The sequence below is a fragment of the Bombina bombina genome, chromosome 3 (genome assembly GCF_027579735.1).
Source record: "Bombina bombina isolate aBomBom1 chromosome 3, aBomBom1.pri, whole genome shotgun sequence".
Taxonomy (NCBI): domain Eukaryota; kingdom Metazoa; phylum Chordata; class Amphibia; order Anura; family Bombinatoridae; genus Bombina; species Bombina bombina.
Genome location: NC_069501.1, coordinates 684,183,418 through 684,199,329, shown reverse-complemented (window position 1 = coordinate 684,199,329; position 15,912 = coordinate 684,183,418). Strand labels below are relative to the sequence as shown.

General features: G+C 36.6%; 1 protein-coding gene across 3 annotated transcripts in view; it reads right to left on the bottom strand.

Moving 5' to 3' along the window:
- Positions 1-15,912, bottom strand: part of PHKG1 (phosphorylase kinase catalytic subunit gamma 1) — a 90,648-nt gene that overhangs the window by 18,574 nt on the left and 56,162 nt on the right. For all 3 annotated transcript variants that reach the window (XM_053707453.1, XM_053707451.1, XM_053707452.1), the window contains 2 exons: positions 11,987-12,162; positions 8,110-8,164 (listed from right to left, as the gene is read on the bottom strand). In XM_053707453.1, coding sequence (XP_053563428.1) covers positions 8,110-8,164; positions 11,987-12,162 — 231 coding nt within the window. The remainder of the gene's footprint in view (positions 1-8,109; positions 8,165-11,986; positions 12,163-15,912) is intronic.

Below are 15,912 nucleotides of genomic sequence, written 5' to 3'. Positions count from 1 at the left end.
CAGGCTATCGTTTTCTTTTTATGGGGTAAACACAGCTTTCTTTAGCTTCAGTATATTCACAGCTGTGTGTAATTTCTGATTATTAATAATCAACAGCAAAACAACAAAAACAAAATCATTTAAATAAATACCCATTTATATTTACTTAATATATGTATTATATTTACAGATAATGACAAAGGAGTATGGCACCTCATTATTTGGAATGAGTAAGTGGCTTCATTATCAAAAATCTTTATAGAATAATTTTAGCAATATTTATTTAAATGAGCATTAAATTCAAGTTGAATCTTCTTAAATATGGTGTTGAATGTTATGTATTAATTGATATTACAATATTTGTTTTTGCATTCACAATAGGAGAATTTGAGGAGGGGGCATTAGATGTACCCATAGGCTGAAGTCCCAGGTCTGTTTGCAACCTAGCAACAACAATGCCATAAGTCTGAGATTGCTTTTCATCTTAAATGCAATCTATAAAAGCAGTACAGAAATGAGCAACCTTTTTCCAAACAAAAGAATAAAATCGACTATCCCTCCAGATCATGTTAAAATTAAAGTCTTACTATTTAAAATGAGATTAGAGGTATGGATGTGTACATATTCTAAAGAATGGAGACACTCTGCTCAGTGACACAAATAGCTCATGTAGCCATATGGTTTTAAAGTCATGTCAAATTATGGGAGTTGTTAATTTTAGAGAGAGATTTAAAAACTTTACTCAAATACAGCATATATGTGTAGTATATATGCCCAATAAGGCACTGTACTGCATGCAATCTTCATACAAAATAAATGATACGAATTGCATTGTTTTGCTGTCGCAGAGCTGTCTGTCGATACACCCCTGAAAAGACTATTTAGTATGTTTGCCTTATCTCCTCTGCTGTGGTTAGTTGGGGACAGGTATTAATAAGCTTATGCATTGATCAATAAATCACTGTGTAGCATGTTGCATTGTTAAAGGAACATTACAAACTTTGAGATTGTTATATAAAATGTTTAAATAAAACAATTGCAGTAGTAAAACAACTGCAATACAAATTAGTATTTTTCAGCCCTCTTTTCCTTTAATTTAACTCTGAAAATTGTGGTCTTTCTAATTCACATGTGTTTCTTTACAGTAATGGGTGTCACCATGTTGTATCTTAATTATCCTCAATTTAAAAGTCTGTTCCTATTTTACATCCTCTTCTAAGGCCAGTTAGCAACAGCTATAGATGAACTGATAAAGTATCCACACACATTGTATTGACTCTTGTATAACTGTCCCTAGTTGTCCTCAGTAGAAGAAATTAGATAAGGGAAAGCTAGGTTTCAGCATGGTGGTGCCAATTATATTATAGAAACTAAAACTTTACACTTAATTCTTCTGTTCTCAGGCTGATCTTTGCTTTTAATACATCATTATATATTATCTAGCATTTATTTTGTATTTTATGCCCCCCTCTAAAGGGACAGTCTACTTCAGAATGTTTTTTTTTAAAAAAAGATAGATAATCCTTTCATTAGTCAATCCCCAGTTTTGCATAACCAATACGTTTATATTAATATACTTTTTACCTCTGTGATTACCTTGTATATAAGCCTATGCAGACTTTAACTTTATTTCATTTCTTTTGACAGACTTGCATTTTAGCCAATCCGTGCTGACTCATAAATAACTCATATTAGCGTGAGCCTACCTACAACTTTCCAATTTACTTTTATAATAAAATGTGCTTTGTTCTCTTGGAATTCTTTGTTGAAAGCTAAACCTAGGTATGTTCATATGCTAATTTCTAAGCCCTTGAAGGCCACCTCTTAATTTTAGTGCATTTTGACAGTTTTTCACAGCTAGACAGTGCTAGTTCATGTGTACCATATAGAAATCATTTTGCTCACTCCCGTTGATTTATTTATGAGTCAGCACTGATTGGCTAAAATGCAAGTCTGTCAGAAGAACTGAAATAAGGGGGACAGTCTGATAGACTTAGCTACAAGGCAATCACAGAGGTAAAAAGTATAGCAATATAATCTGGGGAATGGGTAATAAACGGATGATTTATCTTTTTTAATTAATACAAATTCTGGAGTAGACTGTCTCTTTAAGATTCAAAATCCTACAGAATATGCTCAAACCTCTCTGGATGGAGTGGAAAAGTGGAAAAAGTAGTTAATGAATGTACATTGCAAAGTTTGTGGGGGGGGGGGGGTTGTATGTTTTTTGCTATAAACGGTTGCCCTTTTTATGATGGATTTAGTTTTGAGTTTAATTTCCTTCATTAAGGACAGTCTATAAAGCAGGACACGGCTAATATTGGAAACAGGACATGAACAGGAGAAAGGCAAGAATAAGAGGTTCAAGGGACAGTAAAGAGAACTTGCAGAACTTGCCATTTTAAACAGCTTTCCAATTAACTTTTCAAACATGCTTCATTCTCTTTGTATCCTTTGCTGAAGAGTAATTGTAAATTAAGTATAAAAAAATTATATGGCATCTCTGAATCATGAAAGTTAATTTTGGACCTTACTCTCCCTTTAAGGCACCTACTGAACCAGAATCAGAAGCAGAATCCAGGCAGGCAAAGAGAGGCCAGCAGGGCTAAATGGCAATTACAGCAGTGAGGAAAGAGCTCAGCAACAGATACGTTTGGGGCAGGACTGGTGTTAACAAAGAAAAAGGCAAACAGAATTCAAGTAGCAGAAACAGACAAATTATCAGGCCATGGCCAATAAGTACAGGAACAGATTAGACCTGCAACTACAAAGGGCAGAGAATGACCTGCAGGTTGCAAGAGCAAATGGTTACTGGCCTTTCCATTACTGTTCTTTACCAACTTCTCACTACTGCCTCCTGTGTGCCCTCTGATTATTACTGCTTATGCTGTTGGTAACGGTTACCTGTGCAGTAGTGGCCAGCAGAACATAGGCAGCAGTTTCCAGAATGAACATAAGCAGTAATGACCAGAGAAAATGCAGGAGGCAGTAATAGGAGACGAAAACAGAGCAGTGGCCAGGCTTGAGCACAGGCAGTGATATCCAGGCAGAAACATTGGCATTGGTGGCCAACAGTAAACAAGTAGGGCTCAATAAATGAGGGTAGTCGCTACATCTTTCACAGCGGAACCCAAAGAATCATCAGGTGAGTCATGCAAAGCTGCAGCTTGGTGTAAGCTGTATACCATAATGGGATAGTATAAAGTGCTAGAAGTTCTTGCAAAGCACATACTGTAGATAAAGTTCTAATCAGGAGCTGCAGAGAACTGCTGTTTTTAAAAAGGAAACTGATGCTGACCTAATCAGCAGAACTAATTGCATGATTCAGATGTTCAACGAGTGCTACTGATTAGCTCTGGACCAGCAGTTCGCTGCAGCCCTGAGTGGTACTTTAACTATGTGTTTAACACATTTGTGAGAGTTAAACACATAGATATGTAGATCAATAGTGATACAATTACATGATTTAATGAATGAGACCATTTACATTTTTCACTATAATGGCACTTTAAAATTATACTAAAGTAATGAGCCGATAAGCTAAAATAATTCCAGGTAAGATCATATTTCTCTCTTAGAAATAGTAGTTTATTCCAAAACTATCAGTTTAAAATTAACTGAGCATGTGCACGAATTTTCAGAATATACGTATATGCATTTGTGATTGGCTGATGGCTGTCACATGATACAGGGGGAGTGGAAATAGACATAACTGACATTTGTCCAAAAAAAATATCTACTACTCATTTACTGTACTTACAGGTCATTTAATTACCACTAGGAATAGATTCACTGGCATTTTGCGTTATTCCTTAAGCCAACTAACACCTTAGTAAAAACATGATTTAATAAAGCTTCACTTAAATGTCAGGATCAAAATGTGCCTGGAGCAGTCACATAACAACTCAATTCATCCTATGATGCAGAGTGAGCAGAATATAAAAATAACACCCAATGATAAATTTAGCTGGTCACAGTAAATGCTAGAGGACATATGAGCTTAAAGGGTTGTCTGCGAAAAGATCTATGGGCAGCTGTTATACAGACAACAGAGCCAAGTCATTTCAACATGGTCCATTATTAACAATGTTTTTAAATCTTTCCTGCAAATGAAGCACAGCAGTTTGGCAGCGAGCGTCAAGTACATGCATATTTCAGGGCCTTATAAGAAATCCCATTCATGATCCGACAGCCAAAGGATATTAACTGGCTTATTAATGTGTAAAGTTCTTGAGACTAGACATATTCCTAGAAGATGCTGGAAGACATTTCACTGATTTCACCTGACTAATGGCAACACAAATGTTTTAGCTATTTTAGCTATTTGAAATTTAGCTTTAAGTCAACTCAGGTTGGCTGAGACCAGTATGGCCTGCACTACTGATAATGTTTACATAGGTAATATATGTATATTTATTCAACAACAACAAAAACTTTATTTCTCACATGAAAAACAAATTCAGAAGAAGTGAACACATTGTTTGCTGCAATTATTTTACAATAGCCAAACCCTAGTCAAACCCTACCCAACACTTGCCTTATTTGGAGTAGCCAAACTGTACTTGTTACTGTAGACAAAGCTAGACACTGTCATGTTATAAAAAAATGCATTGTTTTTCAAGTTCATTATCTGCTAACCTCTACTGAGGCAATTTAGGGACATATATGTAGAAGGGTTAGGTTTGTGAAGTCTGCAGTGTTCACGTCTAGTCCTCAGAATTGGAAACCCCATAACCTTGTTTTAATAACTTCAAGGTGTTTATACCTCAACCACAAAACATGAGAAAGATAACCTTCAAAACACAATAATTGAATAACTAAATTAAAAGCATAAAATGGGTACTAACATTTCATCTCTTTCTTACCCCTCTATATATTTTGGATCTATAAGTACATTTAAAAGGGACATGAAACCCAAAAACTTTCTTTCATGATTTAGATAGAACATACAATTTTAAACAACTTTCCAGTTTACCTCTATTATCAAATTTGTTTAATTCTCTTGGTATCATTTGTTGAAGGAGCGGCAATGCACTACTAGTTTCTAACTTAACACATGGGTGAGCCAATGACAATCAGTATATATATATATATATATATATATATATAAATATATATATATATATATATATATATGCAGCCACCAATCAGCTTACCTAGATAAACCTTTCAGAGAAGGATAACAAGAGAAGCAAGCAAATTAAATAATAGAAGTAAATTGGAAAGTTGTTTAAAATTGTTTGCTTTATATGAATTATGAATTATTATTTTTTTGTTTCATGTCCCTTTAACCCCTTAACGACCAGCGCTGTACCCTGTATGACGCTGGTCGTTAGGCCCTTAAGGCTTAGTCCTGGGCTTCTCTCTGCTGCGATCTCGCTAAAAGTAGCGAGATTGCGTTATTTCTGCATGCCCCACGAGTCTCTTATTACTGCCTCCCATATGTTCTGATATAGTTTGCCTTGGGAGTTGTGATGGTTTAGGAATAATAGTGTAGGATACTTGCGGTGGGTATGTAGCGGTATAGGGGTTAATATAATAGATAGGTACTTGTGGTGGGTATGTGGCAGGTTAGGAGTTAATAGGATAGGTACTTGCAGTGGGTATATGGCGGTATAGAAGTTAATAGGATAGATAGGTACTTGCGGTGGGTATGTGGTAGTTTAGGAGTTAATAGGATAGATTGGTACTTGTGGTGCGTATGTGGCAGTTTAGGGGTAAAAAGGATAGATACTTGTGGTGGGTATGTGAGGGTTTAGATATTTATTAGTGTAGTGATCATGGGGTACTTCAGTTTAGGATTATAAAGATTAGTGGTTAGGCACCCGACAGTTCTATTCCAAGGGATCCTTTACTATACTTCGCCAATATGGGTAACGATGCTGGGTGTTATCTATCACCAGCATCGCCATCTAATGCCATGTATAGTAAATGCCTTTCATCGATGCCGCTATGTCGGGAGCTTGGAATATTTTGAAAGGCTCGTTCAACATAATGGCGGATCCCTTGGAATATTTTGCTGCCTCATAGCACTTTTGGTCATCAGGGCCATAGTGAGAAGTGTCCTTATAGTCAACATGCCTTTTGTCCCTACAAAGATGCACCAATCAGCCAATAGGATTGAGCTGGCATTCTATTGGCTGTTCCAATCAGCCAATAGAATGCTAGCTCAATCCTATTGGCTGATTGCATCAGCCAATAGGATTTTTTCTACCTTAATTCCGATTGGCTGATAGAATCTTGGATGACGTCACTTAAAAGGAACCGTCATTTAGTAAGAAGACTTCGTTGGAAGAGGATGCTCGGGATGTCTTGAAGATGGACCCGCTCCGTGCCGGATGGATGAAGATAGAAGATGCCGTCTGGAGGACCACTTCGCCCGGCTTGGATGAAGACTTCGCCCGGCTTCGTTGAGGACTTCTCCCGGTAAGGTGATCTTCAAGGGGTTAGTGTTAGGTTTTTTAAGGGGGTATTGGGTGGGTTTTAGAGTAGGGTTGGTTGTGTGGGTGGTGGGTTTTAATGTTGGGGAGGGGGTTTGTACTTTTTTTTTTTACAGGTAAAAGAGGCGATTACTTTGGGACAATGCCCTGCAAAAGGCCCTTTTAAGGGCTATTTGTAATTTAGTGTAGGGTAGGGCTTTTTTATTTTTAGGGGGGCTTTTTTATTTTGTTAGGGGGATTAGATTAGGTGTAATTAGTTTAAAAATCTTGTAATTTGTTTATTATTTTCTGTAATTTAGTGTTTGTTTTTGTACTTTAGATCATTTTATTTCATTGTATTTAACCCTTTAAGGACACAGCTTTCAGTTTGCTCAATTGTTTTATGACGGAAAAATTCTGTCATATGTCCTTAAGAGGTTAATTTTGGGAATTCATTTAATTATAGTGTAGTGTTAGGTGTTAATGTAACTTAGGTTAGGTTTTATTTTACAGGTACTTTTGTCTTTATTTTAACTGGGTAGTTATTAAATAGTTAATAACTATTTAATAACTATTCTACCTAGTTAAAATAAATACAAACTTCCCTGTAAAATAAAAATAAACCCTAAGATAGCTACAATGTAACTATTAGTTATATTGTAGCTATCTTAGGGTTTATTTTATAGGTAAGTATTTAGTGTTAAATAGGAATTATTTAGTTAATGATAGTAATTTTAGATTTATTTAAATTATATTTAAGTTAGGGGCTGTTAGGGTTAGACTTAGGTTTAGGGGTTAATAACTTTAATATAGTGGCGGTGACGTTGGGGGCGGCAGATTATGGGTTAATATTTAACTAGTGTTTGCGATGCGGGAGTGCGGCGGTTTAGGGGTTAATATATTTATTATAGTGGCGGCGATGTCCAGTTCGGCAGATTAGGGGTTAAAAATTTTCTTTTAGTGTTTGCAATGTGGGAAGGTCTCGGTTTAGGGGTTAATAGGTAGTTTATGGCGGTTAGTGTACTTTTTAGCACTTTAGTTAAGAGTTTTATGCTACAGCGTTGTAGTGTAAAACTCTTAACTACTGACTTTAAAATGCGGTACCAGTCTTGACAGGAGAGGGTCTACCGCTCACTTTTGTCAGACTCTTAATACCGGCGCTATGCAAGTCCCATTGAAAAAATAGGATACGCAATTGACGTAAGTGGATTTGTGGTATTTCCAAGTCTAGCCAAAAAAGTGAGCGGTACACCTGTACCTGCAAGACTCGTAATAACAGCAGCCGTTAAAAAGCAGCGTTAGGACCGGCCAACTCTGCTTTTTAAGCCTAACGCACAACTCGTAATCTAGCCGTATGATTTTGTCACTGTTTTTGCATTTTAATGAAACTATTTGTGTTTGTTGAAAAATGAAATTAAGAGACCATTAAAAACAGTAGACTTGCATAATCAGCATAAAAGTATATGCGATAACATTGACTTACTCTGAATTCCAAATGAGCAAATTTCAAGTTTCCTTTAATTTAATAAGAAGCTGGTGCCTCAGAAAGTGTGCAAATAAAAATTAATGTGCACAATTTGATAATGGAATTAAATTCTTACATTTGCTAAAATTGCATATTCTATCTAAATCTTGAAAGTTTAATTTAAAAATGTGTTGCATTTACCCATTGCTTTGTGCGGACCTAAATATACCCCAAAGTTGTACTTACAGATCAAAGACCAGGAAGAAAAATGTGTTGGACTCATAGCTGTCCTTTAGCAGTACTGTAATAAACAAAAGAAATAAATATGCTATTAATACAGGAACGTTTGTCTACATTTGTGTTATATGTAATGCAGTTATTTCTTGCTTTACCATATGAATCTTTCAATACCACAATTAAAACAGAAATTAAAGTAATGAACTACTTTTCTATTAGTAGAAAAAAATAAAACAAACCATTGATGACTTTTAAAGGGACATGGAAGTCAAATATTGCAAGATAATTTCCAAGTCAGAGGGCTTAAAAAGACAGTATACTACAAATTTTGTTTCCCCTTATTGTGTTCCAAATGATTTGTTTAGACCTACTTCAGAATATTAATTTATGGGCATTGTTCTTTGTGTTTATTTTTGAAGTAGCTGGTTTTGCTCATTAAAACAATCACCTGTTGTTCTTAAGGATGTGCTCAAGGAAATAGGCTGAGTCTGCAGGTAAAGCAGACCTGCTAATGTTATCTATTTCTAAACACACATTTAGCCACCAATCAGCAAGCGCTTCCCAGGTGATGTACCATATCCTTTGGATACCTAAAAATAGGGACAGTAAAGTAAAAAAAAAAAAAACTTTCATGATTTAAATAGGGCATGTAATTTTAAACAACTTCCCAATTTACTTTTATTACCAATTTTGCTTTGTTCTCTTGGTATTCTTAGTTGAAAGCTAAATCTAGGAGGTTCATATGCTAATTTCTTAGGCCTTGAAGACTGCCTCTAATCTGAAAGTATTTTGACAGTTTTCACCACTAGAGGGTGTTAGTTCATGTGTTTCATATAGATAACATTGAGCTCAAGAACGTGAAGCTCTTAGGAGTCAGCACTGATTGGCTAAAAATGTAATTCAGTCAAAAGAACTGAAATAAGGGGGCAGTTTGCAGAGGCATAGATACAAGGTAATCACAGAGGTAAAAAGTATATTATTATAACTGTGTTGGTTATGCAAAATTGGGGAATGGGTAATAAAGGGATTATCTACCTTTTTAAACAAAAAATGTTTTGGTGTTTACTGTCCCTTTAATGAAACAAGGATCTATGAGCCCTGTCATAAACAAGACAAAATTAGGTTTGTGGCAAAGGCCATTATGAAAATCACTTGACCCTGACTTGACTATAAAAAGATGAAAATCCTTATGCGAATTGTAGGAATTCCCTTTTTCAATTAAAGGTTTTAATACATATTTAAATGGTGAGGTACAAAGGGTTTTTAGAGTCACTTGATTGGCCAAATCAAGGACTAATACCATGAAATAATAGTCATTGATATGCCAATCACCTACCAGCTGTGCAGATACAGGAATCTAATCAAATGAGGTGGTCATACACCTTTATATATATAGCTGTGGCCAAGAGAGGTAATATACCCCCTTGATTTTGTTCCATATGGCAATTCCTATAGCAATGGATTGCTACTATTATCACTGTTTTCACCTGTCAATTAGAGGGCAATACGGGCTCCAGCCTCCGCCATAGCCATCTTACATAAAAAAAACCTGCCTGCTATCCAGTGGTGCATATGATAACTATTTTTTTTATTGACTCCCTGTCAGGGTTTTTTCCCTGTTTTGTTTGCCATGTGCTGCTGGCAGCCATTTTACTCACCTCCCTTGCTGACTCTGGTGCATAGTGTGTGATGCTGCTCATTTCCTGCACGCCCTTTTATGGCCAGACTGGTGTACATCATCCGTGTGAGACTGGTTGCAGTCTCAGAATTGTGATATAATTTATTATTTAAAGGGCCTCTGTTCAGTATGCTTTGCCCTTGCGTTGTCTCAGACCTGTTTGTGAGTTCCAGTTCCTGTGTATTACCTGGCTGTCTGACGTCCCTCCTGGTTCCTGATCCCTGGCTTGTTCCTGACTCATCTGTTCTCCTTGTTCCTGATTCTGGCTCGTCTGACTACTAGCTTTGGCTCCTGACTCGGCTCGTCTGACTATTCGCTTTGGCTCCTGACTAGGCTCATCTGACTACCAGCTCTGGTTTTGACTCCTGGCTTGTTATTTCACTTGTGGACTTTATATTAATGTTTGTTATTAATAAAGGTGTGATTATTTTTGCACTTCTCGACTCAGTCAGATTCCTGAGATCCTGACACTCCCCTCATTTAAAAGTGGGCTTTTCTATTTTAAATTAAGGACCCTCCTCTGGATGTTTTCTCTCAGTGAATAAAGATTGTATGTCACTAAATACATTTATTAAAGGCACATCATACTACCAAGCAGCAGTAGTGTTGAAACAAGTTTACTTTAGCTGCTTTCAATGCTGATATTGTCACTATGTAGTGCACAGAGAATGTCTACCAATACCCAGATGAGCACAAAACACCAATATAGGTTTATAAAAAGGAAAGCAGACTTTTTTTTTCGGACAATCTGCGAAATGTACTTAAAGGGACAGTCTAGTCAAAATTAAACTTTCATGATTCAGAAAGGGAATCTTTTAAACAACTTTCCAATTTAATGTTAAGCTAACCATAGGACAGTTTTTCATAGCTAGACAATGCTAGTTCAAGTGTGCCATATAAATACAATTTTGCTCACTCCCATGGAGTTACCCAAGAGTGACCACTGATTGACTAAAATGCAAGTCTGTCAGAAGAGCAGAAATAAGGGGGCAGTCTGCAGAGGTTTATATTCAAGGTAATCACAGAGGTAAGATGTATATTAATATAACCGTGTTGGTTATGCAAAACTAGGGAATGGGTAATAAATGGATTATCTAGCTTTTTAACAATTACATTTCTTGAGTAGACTGTCCCTTTAAATTTGCTGGCCCCCTGTATTATGTGACAGTTATAAGCCAATCACAGACTCATATGTATACTCTCTTGCATGTGATCAGTAGGAGCTGGGGCCTCAAAGTGTGCACATGAAAAGACTGTGCACAAATTGATAATAGAAGTAAATTGGAAAGTCTCTTAAAACTACATGCTCTATCTCAATCATGACTATAGCGTCCCTTTAAAAACTTCTATTGTTTCAAAGCTTTGACCCATAAGATAGATGTTCCAACTAATACCAAACTGACTGTTTACTGAACACCTATTCTTTGACCCTCCAAGCAAACACATATTCTAGAATTTGTATTGTTTAAAATAGATAGATAATCCCTTTATTACTCATTCCCCAATTTTGCATAACCAACACTGTTATATCAATACACTTTGTACCTCTGTGATTACCTTGAATATAAGCCTTGAATTTCAGTTCTTTTGACAGACTTGCATTTTAGCCAATCAGTGCTGACTCCTGTGTAACTTCAAGGACGTGAGCACAATGTCATCTACTGAACACATGAACTAACAATCTCTAGCTGTGAAAAGCTGTGAAATTAATTTAGATAACAGGCGGCCTTCAAGGTCTTAGAAATTAGCATATGAGCCTACCTAGATTTAGCATTCAACTAACAATGCCAAGAGAACAAAGCAAATTTGATGATAAAAGTAAATTGGAAAGTTGTTTAACATGACATGCCCTATCTGAATCATGAAAGTTTAATTTTGACTAGACTGTCCCTTTAACACCATGTACTGGATGCAAAGCCCACATCCAATTTTTTTTTTATTAAAAACTAAACTTTTATACACAAACCTTTAAATACTTGTGCATTCTTAACATAAATGATTGACAAACATGGGTCAATGACTAAGGCTTTCAATTATATTGTTTTACAATAGATTCAAATGAAAACTTAGTCATATTTTATTTTCTAAATAATTGATTAAAAAATACCTTTATTTATATTAGTTCTTCAGCTCACACTTTTCTGTTGGTCAAAGCAACTGGTACATTTTCATTTAGTAGTTTAAAGAATAAATCTTTTGATCACTTACTGACATAAGGGTGATCTGAAACTTTCCTCAAAATATCAATCTCCTTAATAGTTGATTCTCTGAGCTCTTCAATCTGCTCTGCGGTCAAGTGATCTCCTGTAATATCTATAATCTTCACAGCAAAATCCTCTCTGGTTGGCTTGAATATGCATCGTCGCACTACACTGCTCACTCCCCTGCAGAAAAAAAATACAGATTGCAAAAGGGTTTGTAGTGAAATTAAATACAGAAATAGTATACAATAGGAATCAATAGCATAGTTTTATGCAATGCTACTCTATAGTTTGTTAAAATATTCTTTGAATAAGGTCTTATATTTATGCTTAACAGATATAAAAAATAATATTTTGTCTGGATTTAAAAGAGGGCATTATAAAATAGCAATAATAAATTGCATAGGACATTTTATTAGTACACTTTTATTTTCCATTAAAGGGACAGCCTACACCAGAATTTTTATTGTTTTAAAAGATAGATAATCCCTTTATTACCCATTTCCCAGTTTTGCATAACTAACACATTTATAATATACTTTTAACCTCTGTGATTATCTTGTATCTAAGCCTCTGCAAACTGCCCCTTTTTTCAGTTCTTTTGACAGACTTGCAGTCTAGCCAATCAGTGCCTGCACCCAGATAACTTCTCGTGCACGAGCACAGTGTTATCTATATGAAATACGTGAACTAACACCCTCTAGTGGTGAAAAACTGTTAAAATGCAATCTGAAAGAGGTGGGCTTTAAGGTCTAAGAAATTAGCATATGAACCTCCTAGGTTAAGCTTTCAACTAAGAATACCAAGAGAACAAAGCAAAATTGGTGATAAAAGTAAATTGGAAAATTGTTTAAAATTACATGCTCTATCTGAATCATGAAAGTTGATTTTGGCCTAGACTGTCCCTTTAATGTAAAAATAAAATCCTCTGTTTGGTTACACCATTTTATTTTTAGCCCCATAGCAATTATTTTTATAAACTAAGGGCAAGATTTATGATGAGGCGAATGCCCCGATCAGTTGCAGGCTTGCTCATTTGAGCCTTCAACTGATATTTATGAAGTAGTTGTCTAAACAACTGCTTTATAAACTCTCTTTGCCAAACTGGAGTTGGTGAATGAAAATTCCGATTATCCTAACTTTAGTGTAGATATAGGGGTCGATCCGATAAAAATCGTCGCCCGCAAAAGCCGGCGACGCCAATAATTGCGCGGATTTGGTATCCTATATACGGCGTAAGCTAGAAGTTACGCGCGTATATTTCTGCCGTCGCCCGCAGTTTTTTGGGCCATAGGCAGGTATACCAAACCCGCGCAGTTTGGTATCCAATATGCAGCGTAAGGACTTACGTGGCGAAAATGGAGAAAACTTACTCCATTTTCACCTCGCCACAAAAAGCAGCCGTAAGAAGCCTTACGCTGACTATTGGAGCCCCGTAACTCCCTAAACTAACTAGAAAATAAACCTAACACCTAACGCATGCGCAATGTCTATCTCCCTGTCAACCGCGATCTGCTAAAATAAACCTAACACCTAACGCATGCGCAATGTCTATCTCCCTGTCAACCGCGATCCCCCCCCCCCCCCCGAAATCCCTAATAAAGTTATTACCCCCTAAACCGCCGCTCCCGGACCCCGCCGCCATCTACATAAACTAACCCCCTACTGTGAGCCTCTAAAACCGCCGCCATCTACCTTATCTATCCCCTAATCTGACCCCTTACACCGCCGCCACCTATATAAAAATTATTAACCCCTAATCTAATCCCCCTATACCGCCGCCAGCTATATTAATATTATTAACCCCTAATGTAAGCCCCTTACACCGCCGCCATCTCTATTAAAATGATTAACCCCTAATTTAATCTACCTACCCCGCCGCCAGCTATATTATCTATATTAACCCTAAGTATATTATAGTTAATATAGTTATTACATTATATATATTAACTATATTAACCCTAATTATATTAGGGTTAATATAGTTACTATAGTATTTATATTAACTATATTAACTCTATCTAACACTAACACCCCTAACTATATTTATATTAAATTAATCTAATTAATTTATAAACTAAAATATTCCTATTTAAATCTAAATACTTACCTATAAAATAAACCCTAAGATAGCTACAATATAATTAATAATTACATTGTAGCTATGTTAGGGTTAATATTTATTTTACAGGTAAATAGTTAATTATTTTAACTAGGTATAATAGATATTAAATAGTTATTAACTATTTAATATCTACCTAGTTAAAATAATTACCCAATTACCTGTAAAATAAATCCTAACCTAAGTTACAAATACACCTACACTATCAATAAATTAAATAAACTACAAACATCTATCTAAAAATACAATTAAATTAACTAAACTAAATTACAAAAAAAAAAAACACTAAATTACAAAAAATAAAAAAAAGATTACAAGATTTTTAAGCTAATTACACCTATTCTAAGCCCCCTAATAAAATAATAAACCCCCAAAATAAAAAAAATTCCCTGCCCTATTCTAAATTAAACAAATTTCAAAGCTCTTTACCTTACCAGCCCTTAAAAGGGCCTTTTGTGGGGCATGCCCCAAAGAATTCAGCTCTTTTGCATTCAACAAATACAATCCCCCCCCCCCCATTACAACCCACCACCCACATACCCCTATTCTAAACCCACCCAAACCCCCCTTAAAAAAGCCTAACACTACCCCCCTGAAGATCTCCCTACCTTGTCTTCACCACACCGGGCCGAACTCCTGATCCGATCCGGGCGATGTCGTCCTCCAAGCGGCAAAGAAGAATTCTTCCTCCGGCGATGTCATCCTCCAAGCGGCAAAGAAGAATTCTTCCTCCGGCGACGTCTTCCTCCAAGCGGCAGCAAAGTCTTCATTCTTCCGGCGGCATCTTCAATCTTCTTTCTTCGCTCCGCCGCCGCGGAGCATCCATCCCGGCCGACTGCTAAACTTGGAATGAGGTACCTTTAAATGACGTCATCCAAGATGGCGTCCGCCGAATTCCGATTGGCTGATAGGATTCTATCAGCCAATCGGAATTAAGTTAAAAAAATCTGATTGGCTGATTGAATCAGCCAATCAGATTCAAGTTCAATCCGATTGGCTGATCCAATCAGCCAATCAGATTGAGCTCGCATTCTATTGGCTGATCGGAACAGCCAATAGAATGCGAGCTCAATCTGATTGGCTGATTGGATCAGCCAATCGGATTGAACTTGAATCTGATTGGCTGATTCAATCAGCCAATCAGATTTTTTTAACTTAATTCCGATTGGCTGATAGAATCCTATCAGCCAATCGGAATTCGGCGGACGCCATCTTGGATGACGTCATTTAAAGGTACATCATTCCAAGTTCAGCAGTCGGCCGGGATGGATGCTCCGCGGCGGCGGAGCGAAGAAAGAAGATTGAAGATGCCGCCGGAAGAATGAAGACTTTGCTGCCGCTTGGAGGAAGACGTCGCCGGAGGAAGAATTCTTCTTTGCCGCTTGGAGGAAGACATCGCCCGGATCGGATCAGGAGTTCGGCCCGGTGTGGTGAAGACAAGGTAGGGAGATCTTCAGGGGGGTAGTGTTAGGCTTTTTTAAGGGGGGTTTGGGTGGGTTTAGAATAGGGGTATGTGGGTGGTGGGTTGTAATGGGGGGGGGGGGTATTGTATTTCTTGTATGCAAAAGAGCTGAATTCTTTGGGGCATGCCCCACAAAAGGCCCTTTTAAGGGCTGGTAAGGTAAAGAGCTTTGAAATTTGTTGAATTTAGAATAGGGCAGGGAATTTTTTTTATTTTGGGGGTTTATTATTTTATTAGGGGGCTTAGAATAGGTGTAATTAGCTTAAATATCTTGTAATCTTTTTTTTATTTTTTGTAATTTAGTGTTTGTTTTTTTTTGTAATTTAGTTTAGTTAATTTAATTGTATTT